This window comes from Arachis stenosperma, chromosome 6 (assembly GCF_014773155.1).
Source record: "Arachis stenosperma cultivar V10309 chromosome 6, arast.V10309.gnm1.PFL2, whole genome shotgun sequence".
Classification (NCBI taxonomy): Eukaryota; Viridiplantae; Streptophyta; class Magnoliopsida; order Fabales; family Fabaceae; genus Arachis; species Arachis stenosperma.
This window is the reverse complement of record NC_080382.1, coordinates 186,433-205,304: the sequence shown is the minus strand read 5'-3', so window position 1 is coordinate 205,304 and position 18,872 is coordinate 186,433. Positions and strand designations below refer to the sequence as shown.

The window sequence follows — 18,872 nt, the reverse complement described above, 5'->3', positions numbered from 1 at the left end:
AAACAAGAAAGACTGGAAAGCCACTCCACCATATCTAAAAATTAAAATAAAAATATTGTATGCGTGGAAACAAGGTACCGGTTGTCCAGAAATATGGTTGCTTCCGCACTATACTCTCTAGAAAAGGTCAAAATTGAAATCTACCTTCAGTTTTGCACACATCTTACCCAACATTGCGTGTCCTCTATCTCTAACAAGTAAATCACTGAAGCTCACATATTAATTTGAGGCACCCAATAACCAACACCAGATTTGTGTATGTGTGTGGTACGTGAGCTTTTAATTATAAATTACAATTATCACAATTTATAATTTTATACAGCACATTGAACCGCAAGAAATGTCACCATAAATAAAAGAGGTAGTTTCAATGGATAGATAGGGTATATAGGCAAAAATAGAGATCATATAGTTTATACTGGATCTATTATGCTTGCAGTTGTACAGCGTTGAATTCACTCCCGGGGAGTGGATGAGGGTGTCTTAGCCACCTTGAGAGCTAGCCACAGAAAACTGCCGAATGAGGAGCATAGCAACACCAGCGATATCATGAGCACTGCTTGGAATGAGATGTGTGGTGCCGCAAAAAATACTATAGAAATTGTAGCGCTTTGCCATATCTTTAGCTGCGCAAAGGCCCCTTCCTACACGCGAAAGCAAAGCAAACTTGAAACAAGAGGTAACTTAAAGTAACTATTGGTAAAATTGCAGAAAAAATATATCAGGGATGTGAGGAGAATGTAATAGAGGAAAACAGCAGGGAATGTACAAGTTTTAAATGAAACTTATAGAGTAATCAGCTTGGACACATGAACAAGCAATTCATAGTGATATTACCCCAAACAAACTATCAAGCATACAGCCTCCATAAAGAAATGGAAAGGCAAGGTAAACAAATCAATAGGATATGATCTGAATATTGCAAGTTGCAACCCAATTTAAGGATCATGATGTTATCTGTGGCATATGATATACCGTGTCATGTTTAAATAGCATTCCAAGCAACGCATTGAGCTGTGTCATCAGAACTCCATCACCAATGCCCAATAATGCAGCCAAAAAGAGTATGTATAGGGTACTGACCCATCCGCTAGACATGCTGCATCAGGAGTGTGCAAAGGAAGAAAGAGTTACAGAGGAGAAAACAATATTCACAAATTAAGCAAAGTGTATTTATTGCAGACCTGACATCTAGAAGAAGTAAGATATATACAAGTGCCTGAACAAATGCTCCTACTGACACTATGGACGTAATAGAAGCAAGACCAGTGGTGAGTCGACCAGCAGCCAGAGAACACTGAAAGATTTTAAAAAATAAGGAAATAAATATTAATGATCTCAAAGTAATTCATTTGTATGTAGTATGGGGTAAAATATTTTGATGGGAAAGGCAAGGAACCAGAGCCTGCTTTTCATACTTACTATTCCATCAAAAGCCCCATATGCTGCCATTGCACTGCCGACACCAGAAACACCAATTGCAGGGGTCACAACATACTTGGTAAATTCAGCCCTGCGAAAGAGTAGTTGATTAACACCCAAGACAGAGTGCATGTCAAAGGACACCAGAAATCAGAAAACGATTAGTAGAAGGTCATGAGGGTGAATGCCTTATAATAAACATGAGATTACCACACAAATGCTTGCTGTAGACCCGAATATGCAATGAGGGGTATGGTCAACAACATTCTTACATCAGACAATGCACTGGTAAGTGATCTAGATAGGGATTTAATGGATGAACAAACACCAGCACCTGAAAGTTCATATTCTTCCTTACTGTTACCACTCCGGTTAGTCAGGAAGAACATTAGTACTGCACCAAAGGTCATAACACAAAGGAATACAACAAACAATACAGTAGTGCCATTGGTAGTTCCTTCCTGCAATGACAAGGAAAGAAAAAAACGATAAAGAAAATTCAAACCCTGAGCATTTCAAAACATGAAACTAGCTAGTATGAAACATGAGTATTTATTGTAAAAGGGTACATCAAAAACCCTGATCATTTTTACATAGTTTTTTTGTGTAGTATGTATAGTATACAAAATAACATATTTCCTATCATTAAACATAAATATGGAAATTAAAAATTAAATACAGCAAATGCTAAATTACAGTGTCAATGTCATCAACTCACCATACTTACAAAGCCATTGAAACTTTGCAAGTGCTTAGCTTTAAAAATTTTAAATAAATAAATAATATTAAATACACAACATCAACAAAAGCTAAACACTTTCCATAATAGAACTGCTAGTGTTATTTTGATTCAACAATAGACCTTCAGTTCTTTCAACCACGAAGCTAGTTGTTAATTCTTTTCTGAAAAGATACTGTCAGCAGTAGTCCTCATTTATGGTGACTAATGAGGAAAGGGTAAGCTTGAACAAACCACAGACCAGCAGTCGATAGTTAATAAACAAAACTAGAAGAAAAATTGAAAAATGTAAAGTCTAGCAGCCACATACCTGGCCATCACTCAATAGAGCAAATGTGATGAGATTTCCAATAAACTGCAAAATAGTTTTTAGTAAATATGCATCCTAAAATGTATAAATATTATTATTTAAAGAAACAGAAAAAAGAAAGTGATCAAACTTGAGTCTAGAACAATTTGCTCACCTGATGCAGTGCATACACAGCCCAGAATTCCCCATTGAAATCACCAATTACTGCACCTTCATGCAAGTTGTAATCTGTAGCATGACTGCGTGCAGTGGATGTGAGATATGTTCCCTGTCAGGTCAAACTAGGATTTGTAAAGATTTAGATGACTAATCACAATTTGAAGGAACTGCAGAGCCTTGGCGAATTATGTGTACCTGTCCAACCCATATTATTGAAGCACAAAACCCGAGGTACAAAGAGGCTGGAACCAGTGTATACCTGGTGAAGAATCAATCAGTGTTGAAGGTATGGATCATAATTTAGTATAATTTCAGCATACAAGGACACAAAGTTCATACAAATGATGCACTCATATCAGCAGAACTATGAGTAGGCATGTACAACCAACAAATGGTCAGCCGTTAAGAATATCAAAACCATTCAAGAATCCCTATATACAACTAATCACAGCATATCTGTAAGTTGTTGAGAGTTCAATTTACTTTTCATGGATAAAATATTAAACTAGTCCAACCAGCCATGGTGATGTAATAATTCATCAGGAATTCAGTCAAATTGTTGATTTAGGGGCATACATAGCACCAGTACATGTGCATTGTTAACTTCATTCTTATGGTACTCTCTCCAAAATCAAACTCAAAAAAAGACTTGTTCCACCCACACCACTACAAGTATGGAATGCTGATAACAATTCCTTTTTATCCCTTGCAGCTTTGCTATTGTGATCCTTGTGAAGTTTGAAATCAACAATCCTTCTACAGATTCATTGAATTTAGCTACAAAACCGCCACCTATTTCTCCGATGAGCAGTGAGTACTTATATGTTTACTTAATAGGCAAAGAAACACAATTGGGAAACTTTTCCGTCGTCCCTTTCCTAAATTCTCTTTTAAACTGCCGAGGAAATTGCTTCTCATACTAAATAAACACGCGCAAAAAAGTTGTTTTTACTTGGATCTTTTTCTTTCCTCGTGATAATACCTAGATGGCCTCAGAATTTCAATTCCATCTGAATACTTGTATCCATCAAATACAGGGCACGTGTATGTTGTTAACAATAATGAACACTAAAAAACAATTAGGTAGTGAGTAATTACTAATTACCAATTTGGCTTCAAGTTTGCAGCAACATACAACCAATAACCAGTTGAACCAATAATCAAAGCAATTTTGGGGCTGAGAACCCGCACCACCAATGAAGCAACCACCGAGAAAAACGTGAAAGACAAATACAGGATCCCAAGCGACGTAGTCCCCAAGTCCTCCTCCTGAATTTACCAAAAATTAATTAAACCAATTCAACAAATTAAATTAAACAACGTGAGAGAGAGAGAGTGTTAATTAAATTACAGTGTTGAGAGTACTCTGAAGATTCTGAGCAGCTCCATAGGCAAGGAATATCAAGAGAAATGCCAAGCTCAAAATATGAACATCCTTAGTGTGGCTCTTGGTCTTGATTGCTTCAACCGGCGAGGAATCGGCGGCGACGAGTGGCGCCTCTTCGTCGCGGCAAGGAGTTGCGCTTGCAGACGCCATTGGTTCAAGTTCCCGATCCACTTCGAATAGTTATAGATAATTATATAGGGCTACAGATACAGATAATAGCTATACAAAAGAACAAAGAACCCTAGAAATTGTGGTCAACGTCAGCAATGGATGTTGACGTTTCACAGTGGGACGAATTGCCGGCTTCAGCTGCTCCCGCTACGAGACGCATGCAAAAATGTTCGTAAATAATTTACATGGATATAGTATAATATATTATATTAAAATGAAGTTGGTGCAGGCAACTGAAAATTGGATTGATTGGTGGAAGAATCTGAATCTGGCGTTGTAGAGTCCAGCGAGAGAGAGATAGAGAGGAAGTGAGGGATAACGGTGTTTGATTTTTGTTATGCGGTGCTGATAATCATTGTGGCTGATTTTCTTTTCACTTTCAGTTTTTATTTTCTCTTTTTTTATTTTATCCTTCCAAAAGATGTATTTTGCAAGATTCTTTTTTCTAGTTTCGTCCTTGTGCGAAAGCACGGCCTCGCCAGTTTTAACGCAACTTGTAAGTTGTAACAGTATTGCCGGCTTATAATGCACTTTCACTTTATTAGTTTAGTTTGAGGTTTATCGCAGCTTTTTTATCTGCGATGGTTTTGTGTTGGTTGAAAATAGAGGACAGGTTCAATAGACATTCTGAATCTGTAACAAGATTCTTTGATTACTTTATCACTGATTCTACATGTACGTGTGTACGTAGTAGTCAAATAGCAATCAAATAGTGCACATTGCACAACATTAAACATAATACACGACTTATGCGGAAGGAGTTTACGTTTTTTCCCCTCAAATTGGATATACTCTATACAGAATAATATATACTTGTGTTTATGTACATTTCTATTTACCGCATGTTTAACCACATTTTTAGGGGTGTTCATGGATCAGATCGTATCCGCGCAGTAAATATTCGCATTTGATCCAAAAATTATGGATACGATCCAATTTTGGATAGAATTTGGTCTGCACCCTTTGCGGATGGAATTGCAGATATCTGCTCTACATCCACATATCCGATCCGTGGATCCGCAGATCCGCACAATAATAATTAATAAATAAATAAATATATACGTTTGGTGTTATATTTACTTGTTTGTATGTTTTAGTTAGTAATTATTATTCATATATTGTATTATTTTATTTTTGTTATTTAGGAAAAATTTGATTAAAAATATTTTAAGAATAAATAAGTTTAAAAGTGTGAAAGAAATATTTTTATTGAATTTTTTACATAAAAATATGATTAGAAAGAGAAGGTTCAATTATGCGGATATATCTGATAGGGGTGGCAAAGCAGGCCGGTTCGCCCCAACCCGCCCCGCCTCGCCTAGGCCCGCTCACTAACTAAAATGGGTTCAAAATGTTAGCCCGCCTCGCTTGATGGCAGATTGGCGGGTCGACGGACTAGCTCGCTCGACTTTTTTTTTTTAAAAAAATAAAATTCATCAAAATTAACTAAAAAATAATAATTAAAAAAATCAAATACAAATAAAAAATAGTCAAATTATAATATAATTTTTTTTAATTTTTAACTTCAATAAAATTGTTCAAAATAATATTTGTCAATAGAACTATCTTTATTTTAAAAAACAAGTCACATAATTCAAACAAATATACGAACTTGTAAAATAAAATAAATAAAATTAATAACTAAAAGAAGAATAAAAACAAAAACAAAAAAAGTGTTTGAAAATTCTATAATTATTAACTTTATAATAGTAATCACTCTTTTATTTAATAAAAATAATAATAAAAAAAATCTTCAACCCGACGTACCGATCCGCCCGCCCTGCCAAAATCCGCTAGTTTGGCGGTGCGGGTTCGACGGATTTTTTAATTTGGCGGGCTCCAAATCCTAGCCCGACCCGACATTTTTAGCGGGTTGGCCTGACGGATTCAAGCCGTTTTGCCACCCCTAATATCCGATCCGATCCGCGTACACCCCAACATATCTTACCTACTTTCTCTAAATAAGTTTTTAATGAAATATTTGCTCTACGATCATCATTATCAATTATTAATCATGTCCAATACCAAGAGAAAAGAATATAAGAGAAAGTCTAAGGGACTAACATTTTTATTATAATTTAGCCAGCACTTAACCAAAATGAGTAATACTCCACTATTAGATGTAATCTCACACTATTAAAAATACTATTGATTACTAATTAATTGCTACAAATCACAAAATCTATTGACCCCCTAATACTCCTCTATACATATTTCTTATTTCTTTTCCTTAATGCTAAGAAAACAAAAGAAACAACAATTAATAAATACTAAATAAAATAAATTATAACTATTTTTGGTTAATTTTCTTTGATTATCAAAGATTTCTATTTCTTAAATATAGTACTAAAGTGAATTGAGAAAAAGGCTAATAATGAACTAAAACCAGTTCATCTCAACTGTAGTAATGATCAAAGGTGTTAAACATACTGCTGGAATATATTTTCAGGAATCAACTTATAGTGATCCTACTGTATCATATACATAGACCTAGAGGCAACATTGCCATGATGAATAGGGTAAAAAGCAATTAGTCTATTCACTTCGGATAAGTTAAATGCTTTTATGCGCCTAAACAATAATGAACCAAAGGGCGACACATCCCAGGACATCGGAAAAATAATTCGAAAGGGGGCAAAATGTATAAATATTTCAGTAACCCGTGTCAACTGAAATTTAAGAACACAAACCAAATAGATTACTTAAAATAGTTGTCTTCGAGACTAAAAACCCTAAAAACCAAGTAACATAGGTGCAACAAAACACATCAAAGATAATAATTTGGGAAAACAACTAAATTTAGTCGACTTCCTCAATCTTAGGGCCAGCACCACTTCCACCAGAGGGAGCATAGTCATCATCGGCTGCACCAGCTCCACCAACATCAGGACCAGCACCACCTTGGTACATCTTGGCAATGATTGGATTGCAGATGCTTTCCAGTTCCTTCATCTTATCCTCAAACTCATCTGCTTCGGCAAGCTGGTTGCTGTCTAGCCACTGAATAGATTGCTCAATGGCATCCTCAATCTTCTTCTTGTCAGCTGGGTCAAGTTTTCCTCCAATCTTGTCATCCTTCACAGTGTTCCTCATGTTGTATGCATAGTTTTCCAAAGCATTCTTGGCTTCAACCTTCTTTTTATGCTCTTCATCCTCAGACTTGTACTTCTCAGCCTCTTGAACCATCTTCTCTATATCTTCCTTTGAAAGTCTTCCCTTGTCATTGGTGATGGTGATCTTATTTTTCTGGCCAGTAGTTTTGTCTTCCGCAGACACATTCAAGATACCATTGGCATCAATGTCAAAACACACAGTGATCTGTGGAACACCCCTGGGAGCAGGAGGAATGCCTGAAAGTTCAAATTTGCCCAACAAATTGTTATCCCTTGTCCTTGTTCTCTCACCCTCGAAGACCTGGATCAACACACCAGGCTGGTTGTCCGAATATGTTGAGAAAACTTGTTCCTTCTTTGTTGGAATTGTAGTGTTCCTTGGGATCAGGACGGTCATCACACCACCAGCAGTCTCCAAACCAAGTGACAGAGGGGTGACATCAAGAAGCAGTAGGTCCTGAACCTTTTCATTGCCCTCACCACTCAAGATGGCAGCCTGAACTGCAGCACCATAGGCAACAGCCTCATCAGGATTAATGCTCTTGCACAATTCCTTTCCATTGAAGAAATCTTGCAAAAGTTGTTGAACCTTGGGAATTCTAGTTGAACCGCCAACAAGGACGACATCATGGACACTTCTTTTGTCCATTTTAGCATCTCTCAAACATTTCTCAACTGGCTCCATACACTTCCTGAAAAGATCCATATTGAGCTCCTCAAACCTTGCACGAGTAATTGGAGAATAGAAATCAATTCCCTCATACAGCGAATCAATTTCAATGGTGGTCTGGGCAGTAGACGAAAGTGTCCTCTTTGCCCTTTCACAAGCTGTCCTCAACCTCCTAAGAGCTCTAGGATTGCCACTTATGTCCTTCTTGTTCTTTCTCTTAAACTCCTGAACAAAGTGGTTCACCATTCTGTTATCAAAATCTTCGCCCCCAAGATGGGTGTCTCCAGCTGTAGCCTTCACCTCAAAGATACCTTCCTCAATAGTAAGCAAGGATACATCAAAAGTACCTCCACCAAGATCAAAAATCAAGACATTCTTCTCACCAACGCTTGTTGCCTTCTTGTCAAGACCATATGCAATGGCAGCAGCAGTAGGCTCATTGATAATTCTCATGACATTAAGACCAGCAATAACACCAGCATCCTTGGTTGCCTGACGCTGAGAATCATTGAAGTAAGCAGGGACAGTAACAACAGCGTTCTTCACTGAAGAGCCAAGATAGGCCTCCGCAATCTCACGCATCTTCATGAGTACCATAGAAGAGATCTCTTCTGCGGCAAATTGCTTCTCTTCACCCTTGTAGTTAACCACAATCATGGGCTTCTCAGCAGGTCCAGAAATAACCTTAAATGGCCACAACTTAATATCACTCTGCACAGAGGGATCGCTAAATCTGCGACCAATCAGCCTCTTGGCATCTGAGAGAGAAGACAATTTATAAACAATCAATATATTGAACCATAAACTAACTAAAATATACACAACTTTCATCCGAGTAAGACCCATATTAATACTGTACAATAACTAATACACATACAAACCTTCAACCTATCGAGAGTCAAATCTTGGAACTTGAAGTACGAAGTAACGTCAGACCAGATCCAACAGTGATTTACATCGACGGATGATATTCAAAATTTCGTAATTTAAGATTATATTGATGCATCATGAAAAACGAGATAAGATTTCTACTATACTAGATCTAGAACCATTAATCCGTTTATGAATATTAAATACTCCAAACAAAGTCAACAAATGAAACTTTCAATAAATGCTCTTAGATTAACTATCTACACGGTTCAACACAACATAAGATCGCATACATCAAATAAAACTAACTCATTTAGCTTAGTGAGATAGCAGAGAGAACGACAATAAGGTTCTAAGAGAATTTGTGCATGGAAAAGTAGATCTCACCGAAGACAGTGTTGATAGGGTTCATGGCGACCTGGTTCTTGGCGGCATCGCCTATGAGACGCTCGGTGTCGGTGAATGCGACGTAGGACGGCGTCGTTCTGTTTCCTTGGTCGTTGGCGATGATCTCAACACGGTCATGCTGCCAAACTCCGACGCACGAGTACGTGGTTCCGAGATCGATTCCGATGGCTGGTCCCTCTCCTTTTCCGGCCATTGGATCCTAACTGCTGCTTTTTGCGTCGGCGAGAAAATGGAGAAAGAGATCTAAGAATGTGAGGACACAGCACAAACACTGTGTTCCAAGTTTAGATGCAAAGAGGAAGAGGGAAAGTGTGTGGTTTAAGTTGTATTATATATAGCTAGGGTTTGGGTTCCTTCTAGAATGTTCCTATGCCCTACTTAAGCTGTTAGAAGCCCGTTCAATTTGGGCTCGCATACTCTTAAGTGTTTCCAATAATGTGGGCCCGAGGCGCGGGCATGGTACCTCCCAATTCAAAATTCCACCGTTTGTTTGAGTTGTGAAAACGTGCCGAACCTGTCCAGCCAACCTGTCAAATCCGCAAAAAAAAAAAACAATAATAATGATAATAAATAATTGGCTAGGCTAAGATTTAGAACGTACCAAATAAAAAATCTACCAAAACCGTAGAGTCAAACTTGCGAATTTCGACAGACTGGACGGGCAAGTCCGTCGGCCTAGACTTTTTTCAGTTCAAAAAAAAAAAAAAAAGGATAAAATATGGTTGTTGTCTCTAATGTTATAAATTTTAAAATTATTCTTAATATTTAAATTGCCTTATTTAAATCCGTAACGTTTTAGAATTGGTTTCATGTTATCCTGTCGTTAGCGATCTATTAACAGAATTGACACACAAAATTAAAATGATTTTAAAATGTTAATGACTTAAATAGGACGAAGTTGGGGATAAAAATGAGACATAGAAATAAATTTTAATTTTATCCTTTAATAACATCAATTTTTATGGTAATAGTTATTCAATTATTTTTTAATCATATCTAAGTAAATTACACTTAATCACATTACTTTCATTCTAAATAAATTTATTTTTTTTATAATTTTACTTTTAAAAATTTTTAGTCATCATAAAATGTTTGGAGAATGACTAATACATATATTTACGAAACAGAAAAAAAATGATACATATACAATAAAGTATAAATAGTACATTTTGTCTCTAATATATCGAAACTCTTTAATATTTAATTTAGTTAAGCTTCATTTTTAATTTTATTCTTTAATATAATAATATCAAATTTTTACGGTAGATAATTATTTAATTATTTTTTAATTTTATTTTTAATAATATTTTTTTAAGTGAATTTATTTTTTATTAAGAACAAAATAAAAAAATAAATTAAGTAATTATTTGTCATAAAAAAAATTAAAATTATTGAAGAAAAGATTAAAATTTATTAAAAATTAAAACTATTAAAATTATTGAAGAAAAGTTTTTTTCACTTTTTAATAAATTTTAATTTTTTTCAATAATTTTAATTTTTTTTACGATAAATAATTAAATTTATTTTTTAATTTTGCTCTTAATAAAAAATAAATTCACTTAGAAAAAAATAATGTGATTAAGAATAAAATTTAAAAATAATTAAATTATTATCTACTATAAAAATTTGATATTATTGAAGAATAAAGTTAAAAATAAAGTTTAACTAAATCAAACATTAAAAAATTTCGATATATTAGAGATAAAAGGTACAATGTATATTTTATTGTATATGTATCATTATTTTCTGCAAGTTTATGTACTAGTCATTCTACAAATATTTTATTATGAGTAAAAATCTTTAAGAGTAAAATTATAAAAAAAAATTATTTAGAATGAAAGTAATGTGATTAAGTATAATTTACTTTGATGTGATAAAAAATAATTGAATAACTATGTACCGTAACAATTGATATTATTGAAGGATAAAATTAAAATTTATTTCTATGTATCGTTTTTGTTTCCAACGTTTTCGTCCTATTTAAGTTCCTAACATTTCAAAATCGTCTCAATTTTGTCCCGCCGTCAATTCTGTTAACAGATCCCTAACGACAGGATAACATTAAGCCAATTTTGAAACGTTAGGGACTTAAATAGGACGATTTAAATGTTAGGGACAATTTTGGGACTTACTCCAAACGTTGGGGACAAAAACGATACTTTACTCGAGATTATTGTACTACAAGAATATATATAAAAAAATTATAACTTTTAAATATACAAATTTGGGTTGGTCGGGTAGTTAGTTCACTTGTCCGTTTAAGTAAGTATTGAGAGTTCGATAATCCATTGGCCAGCGACAGATCCTTAAATAAAATTCAGATCCGCAACAAATTAGTTCTTCATTTGTCGAATTAGGAGATATCATGAACAATAAAAAAAAATTATAACTTCCAAATACACATCTTTCTCTTTTTTTTTTCTTTGATATTTTTATTAACTTTATTTGTTTTATTTTTCTGTGTTTTATTTTATTTTACATTCTCATATATGTATTTAAGTTATGTGACTTAACTTGTTTCTTAAAATAAAAATAGTTCTTTTATTTTTTATCACAAAATTTCATTTCTATTTTTTGTATTATAATCTATTGTAAATACTATTATTATTATTCAAAATTGATTATTTAAAAATTAAGTTAAGATTATTATTGTTTTATTCTTTGCAATAATTAAAAACAGATATTATAATGAAAAATTCTATTGACACTAAAAATTTATAAGATTGAAAAAAAAATTATAATTTAACTATTTTTTTATTTATATTTTTTTTCTTTAGTCAAAATTTGTGTTTGAATAACAATTAAAATCTTTTTGTTTAGGTTAATTATTTTTTTAATTTTTAAAAATTAAAGTATTAAGTAGGCTAATTTTCTCATAAATATATCATAAAAAGCGAACGAACTAACATTTTGAGACGTTTTACTTTAGTGGGGCAAGCCTTAGAGGGCAGAACTGAGTGGGCAAAATTAGCCTTTTTTTTTTTTTTTACTTTTAGCTTTCTTTTTTTTTTTTTCCGCCAAGGTTGAATAGTTAAAAAAGTCATAATTTTATTTTTTAAACTATTAACAAGTGACTTAGCAAAATATCTTTTTAACACTCTAAAAAAGCTCCCAAATTTAATATGTTGAGGTTTAAATGGTGTAATATATACTCTTAAAAATGTAGAGATCATAGTATATGTTTAAGACTAAAGACTCAAAGTGATCTGCAGATTAGTCAGATAAAGTTGAACTTGGGTTAGTCGGGTAGGGTTGAACCGGATCGGATAGGGTGCGGGTTGAGGTTCAACCCTACCCGACCATCTCACACCCTATATATAGTATACCCTCAAAAATGTAGAGATCATAGTATATGTTTAAGACTAAAGACTCAAAGTGATCTGCAAATTAGTCGGATAAGATTGAACTTGGGTTAATCGGGTAAGATTGAACTGGATCGGATAAGGTGCGGGTTGAGGTTCAACCCTACTCGGCTAACTCACACCCTATATATACATATATAGTGTCGAACCAAGAACCTTCATTTATATAAAAAGTTTTCAATCACTAAGGTAAGATCTTCAATTTGAAATCTAACACTTTTGTTTATATAAAAGCCAAATCTGTTCAATGACATATAAATACCAAATTACAACTAGAAGATCTCACTAGATTATTGAATAATGCATTTTTTATGACCCGCGGGTTGAAGGCGGGTACAGTTAGGGTTGGCATGTTATAAACCCACATATAGAGTTAGAGTTGGGTCTAAACTCTACCTTACCCTACCCATTACCACCCCTACTTGAGATTAGCGTTGTACACTAAAATTGTCTTTGAGATTCAGATTGCACCAATTGCATCCTTTACATTGTTAAAAATGCACCATATTAGTCCTTGACTTGATTTCCATCAACGGTGTGCAGATTTGGCTTGATGACATCGACCATTGGTGATACGTGTTACATATGATTTTGCCATATGTAATGATATGGTGATGGGTCAGTTAGTAATACGTGGCATACTAGTGTAGATTATTGTGTCACATGTCACAATACTATTTGTCTGCGTATCAGCTTATGCCACATGTCGCATCATTATTTGTCCAGTGTCATCTGCCATGTCATCATTGTAGTGAACCAACTTGGTCCCTGACTTTACACTATGTAACTTATTTTAGACGCTGAAATTAGTGTCGTGCACCAAATGAGTCCATTCACCGATTTTTTTTTTACGAATTCAAAATGTTGAGATTTTAAATGACTAATTTCTAGGGTTATTCAAATCCAAACCGGTCCAAAAAAATATAAATTTGAACCAATCCCAATCAAAAACCGAAATAAACAGCTTAATTTTGGATTTTTTTGAATTTTGGATCGACTTTTTGCAATTCAATTCGTGGTTCCATTTGTCAGAACCAAACTAAACCAAATCGCTATACATAATATATTTTGAAAAAGCATAACCTAATATCTACTACTAGTCTTAGACCCAATGCTGCACAAGAAACTTCAAACCTAAAAACACTCTCTTCTGTGTCTTACACAGAGTCTCTTTTGTCACTCTCTTCTCTCCCTTGCACACACCAAAACTACCATCGTGCACGCTGTCGCACAGAATCGCTGTCGCACACGCCGTTGCATAGAATTGCCTTCACACATGCCATCGCAAACTCGTATATCTCAGTCACGGCGTGTCTTCCTCATCCTGTGAATGTTGCATCCTTGCCGTCTCGTGCACACATCTACTCATAGTAGACATTCATTTGCCACCGCATGCACTGTATGTAACACCCTACCACACAGAGTCTTATGCTTAAGTCATAAAACAGAGGTGGTGAGGTATTAGACCTCTAAAAGTGTATATATATATATATATATATATATATATATATATATATATATATATAATATTTTGAAAAAGTGTATAACAAGGAGCCATTGAAGAAAAGTCAAAACAAAAGCGGTAAAACGAAAAACGCAACACTCACGAAGCGACAACGTAACGAAGTAGGATAAGAGAGTTTCAAGATATAGATAACAAGGTTCCTGACCCGGCTCGAGAAACTAGAACCGGACAAAGCATATAAACATATGTACATATATACATGAGAATCTCAAAATGACCCAAAGCAAAAAGACGACAACTTGTTTCTCCGAGTCAACCTCTAAGAGGGACAAACATAAAAATACAAGGTGGAGAATCTACATACATATATAAATATAAACAAAATACGTCCCTGAACCCCAAGAGTTCTTCACTTCATCCGAGTCTCCAAAATACAGAGTGGTGCTTCTCAATCTGCATCTGAAAAATAACAGTATTGTATGGGATCCGGTTCTCAGTATGGTTAAGGTGCCCACATATATAATAAATAAGGTTCTGAGAAAGCCAGAAGCAATCCTAGAATACCGACACTCAGATTATAAATCTTAAAGACTTAAGACGGAAACCATAAATATGGATAGTTATCTAAGGTTCTTAAGGTTCTAACTCAATCCTAAATTAATCCCTCAAATTACAATCCACTTGCTGTCTCACAAAACTCTAACTCTACAATTCACCTTTTACATCCTCCAACCCTCCAAACTTACTAGTGCACAGACAAACAAAGCAAACACAAGTAGAATACAGATACAGCAAATAGAACATATAACAGTTAAGCATGAAATAACAAGTAGGCAATCCCAAGAAAGCAAACCAAAGCAAACAGACAAATGCATATGATGCATCTTTCTTACTGGCCGTGAGCTCACATGTCAGTTACTCTGCCAGAACCCAACACACCCGATAGCTAACCCGGATATCATCTCTCTGACATGCCTCCACACTCTTGGGATATAGTCCCCGTCGGATTTCCTGGGACAAAGTGCTCTCACACTCTTGGGATATAGCGCCCGCCATGCCATGCTCTTTAGATATAGTGCCCCGTCACACTCATGGGATATAGCGCCCGACACACTTTCCAGGGTAAGGTGTTCCCACACTCTTGGGATATAACGCCCGCCATGCCACGTTCTTGGGATATAGTGCCCGACACACCTTACGACAGAGAGAAACTCATACATTTTTATCATCAACAAATCTCTATAAGGCCTCAATTACCACATTCATTCATAATCATTCGTAATCATTTCACAACCATTCAACAAAGCTATGTCATCACATATACTTCATGTATTCACATTTTCCAAATATAAACCATCACTTCCAACCTTACTTTACCCCCAAGATACCTTCTCTTCCCTAACTTCATCTCATTACTAGGCCTACTACTAAGATCTAGGGTTAAAAGAGTGAAAATAGAGGTTTATAGGTTTAAAATTAGGCTTTAAAACAAGAATTCCATATTTGCTAAAACAGGGGCCACGCGTACGCGTGGACGTGCAGTTTAGCCCATTTCGCGTACTCATAGCTCTGTCCACGTACGCATGTACGCTAGATAGAAACGACCCTTCATGAATGAGGGGTATGCGTACGCATGCATTGCAGAACATTCATAAGTGGTTAAGTGTGCAGAATTTCAACTTTACACACCAAACTTTCGACGCGCATAACTTTCTCGTTTTAAAATATTTTTCATCCGTTCTTTGAACGGCGTAAACCTCATGGACCCAATTTTCATATGAAATAAGTTTGAAATAATTTAGGGATCTGTAAGCTGAGTTATGGCTTGCCGAAGTTTGGCCAAAAATCAATTTTACACATAATCCTTCAAACCTTTATTTCACCAAGTTTCTTTCAAAAATTAATAATTCACACTCCAATTTCAGCACTAATTGTGTACAAAACAATCTTACACCTATTTCATCTCTTCCATCACATGAAAATACCCAACTTTTAATATTTTCATCATATACAATTCACAAACTAATACAACATAATTCACAAGTCATCCTACTATCATTAGCATCATTTAGTATCCTCATCAATTATCACAAACAACATATTTTCACAGACAACTCAATATTCAACACCTCATAATCCACTTAACCAATTTTCTAACACCAATTTAACAATTATCCTCAACACATCCCAATCAACAATTTAATTTAATAACTAACAATCAATTCAACTTATCCTATGGGTCAACTAGCCTAAGTTTTCATGGCACATTACATATTATATATGAGAAACTAAAACCATACCTTGGCCAGTTTCTCCCTAAGTTCAAAAACACCAAAATTCAAGCTTCAAGATTCCCGATTAACTCCAATGATTCCAGCCACCAAGAGTTTGTTCCAAGAGCTCCAATTCACCAATTCAAACTCCAATTTAACATAATTTCAATCTACTTCATATAATTCACTAAATTAGCACTAGGGTATACAAAATTGGATAAACCACAAGAGTTTAGAGTTTTCTTACCTTACCCATTAATGATTGGAGTATAATTCAACAATTATCAAATGTTAGATTGTACTTAAACCACCAAAATAATCAAAATCACTCAAAACTCAAACTAATTTCGTGGAGAAAAGGGGCACAGAGAACTGGGTGCAAATTATAGAGATACTTACCACTTTATTGGATAGAATTGAAGAGGATTCTGAGACGAACGCATGGCCACAAACGGCTTGTCATCGCTGGAGCTCCGGATTGAAAGTTACAAGGATTTGAATGGAAGTTAGGGTCTGTTTCTATTTCTCTCCCATTCCTTGAATGTCTTCAGCGTTCTTCAAATGAAGAAAGAAGAAGATAGCTGAAGCTCATTTATATTAAGGGTTTGGGTTGGGCCTTGGACCCAATACGGGCTCAGTTCGCCCGGTTCGGCCCAATCTTGGGCCAAATTCTTTAAAATTAATGTCAAAATTCTTATTTAATGAACTCTATGTCATTAAACTATAAAATTTTATTTTCTAATTTCTTGGATTAATAACTAATTTATTCGCTAATTATTTACTAATTTCTCGGATTTTACATCCTACCCCCTAACAGAAAATTTCGCCCTAAAAAATTCGCTCTCAAATCTACATATACGCTCTTTCAATACCAACCAACCTCACACCCACTTTCTACCATTATCCAATATCAATTCAAACACAAATTCATATTCTTCACTCTCATGTACAAGATTATAAACTCAATCAAATTCGAACCTAAACTGTACCCGTTTGTTTCATTCTTAGTTTCGTCTAGTCTTTCTCAATGATTGCAACTTTCTTACCCTGCAAGAGTTCCATCTAAGTCAAATTAATCTCAAATCCTTCTTAGCTATCTCAAACACTAATCAATTCTCTAATCTCTTAGTCTAATTCAATCTGTTATAACCTAAATCACACACACTTTTCACTCCTCGATCCTACGCCGATTCCTTAAAACACCTTCATATCCTAAAACTCTTTCCTCACGTCGCTACAGTTCTAGATCTACCAAAATCACCACACTTCCACAGCACTACTCTGATTCTAAACCATTAAGAACTTAATCACTCGTCTACTTTGTCAGAACACTCCTTGAATCTCTTTATCTCTCTAACTAAACATCATCGACCTTTACTCCAGCAGCACGAGTTCTAATCGTTGGCTTCCTCCACCACCTAATCTATTATCACCTCCGTCAGAATTCCTAGGTTATCTGCTCCATCCCTTTAGCAGCAGCTTGCACAGTAGCAACCACAAATTCAGCCGTATCACCTCACTCGCATTCACGAGACTCCCTTTGGGTCATGTCCACACCGAACAATTGATATTAAGCTGATCAGTCTTAATATCTCAAGTCTAGTGCTTAGCATTTCCAAAAGTATGCTCATGAGCATTTATGCTATATATGTCAAACAAACAACCTAAATAGCATGTACACACACCCAGAGTATGCCCAGAAGCATAGTCAGTCCATTCTTCAGGCTCTACAGGAACGAACTGCTCTGATACCATAATGTAACACCCTACAACACAGAGTCTTATGCATAAGTCATAAGACAGAGGTGGTGAGGTATTACGACCTCTAAAAGTATAATTATATATATATAAAATATAGTTTGAAAAAGTTTATAGCTAGCAGCCTTTTGGTGCACGAAATTGTGATCAATACTTTTCACAACTCAAATAATCCCCGGTGATGAAACCAAAAACTTGGTGTTCAATACCATGGCATAAACACAACTTCGCACAACTAACCAGCAAGTGTACTGGGTCGTCCAAGTAATAAACCTTACGCGAGTAAGGGTCGATCCCACAGAGATTGTTGGTATGAAGCAAGCTATGGTCACCTTGTAAATCTTAGTCAGGCAAACTCAAATGGATATGGGTGATATACGAATAAAACATAAAGATAAAGATAGAGATACTTATGTAATTCATTGGTAGGAATTTCAGATAAGCGTATGAAGATGCTTGTCCCTTCCGTCTCTCTGCTTTCCTACTGTCTTCATCCAATCCTTCTTACTCCTTTCCATGGCAAGCTTAAGCAAGGGTTTCACCGTTGTCAGTGGCTACCTCCCATCCTCTCAGTGGAAATGTTCAACGCACCCTGTCACGGCACGGCTATCCATCTGTCGGTTCTCAATCAGGCCGGAATAGAATCCAATGATTCTTTTGCGTCTGTCACTAACGCCCCGCCCTCAGGAGTTTGAAGCACGTCACAGTCATTCAATCATTGAATCCTACTCAGAATACCACAGACAAGGTTTAGACCTTCCGGAT

The 18,872-nt window shown here is 35.4% G+C and overlaps 2 protein-coding genes across 2 annotated transcripts; both read right to left on the bottom strand.

Annotated features, from left to right (window-relative positions):
* Nucleotides 1-326: 326 nt before the first annotated feature.
* LOC130935732 (UNC93-like protein 3) lies at nucleotides 327-4,580 on the bottom strand. The gene is made up of 10 exons (XM_057865611.1): nucleotides 3,982-4,580; nucleotides 3,736-3,899; nucleotides 2,826-2,889; nucleotides 2,626-2,739; nucleotides 2,472-2,516; nucleotides 1,633-1,883; nucleotides 1,423-1,513; nucleotides 1,185-1,297; nucleotides 976-1,099; nucleotides 327-644 (listed from the first exon to the last, which is right to left on the bottom strand). The coding sequence occupies exons 1-10, from the start codon at nucleotides 4,165-4,167 to the stop codon at nucleotides 456-458; spliced, it is 1,341 nt and encodes a 446-aa protein (XP_057721594.1). The 5' UTR covers nucleotides 4,168-4,580; the 3' UTR covers nucleotides 327-455.
* Nucleotides 4,581-6,808: 2,228 nt separating this feature from the next.
* Nucleotides 6,809-9,570, bottom strand: LOC130935450 (heat shock 70 kDa protein 4-like). Its single transcript, XM_057865204.1, has 2 exons — nucleotides 9,229-9,570; nucleotides 6,809-8,729 (listed from the first exon to the last, which is right to left on the bottom strand). Exons 1-2 carry the CDS (start codon nucleotides 9,440-9,442, stop codon nucleotides 6,988-6,990), a joined length of 1,956 nt encoding a protein of 651 aa, XP_057721187.1. The 5' UTR covers nucleotides 9,443-9,570; the 3' UTR covers nucleotides 6,809-6,987.
* Between the last annotated feature and the right edge of the window lie 9,302 nt (nucleotides 9,571-18,872).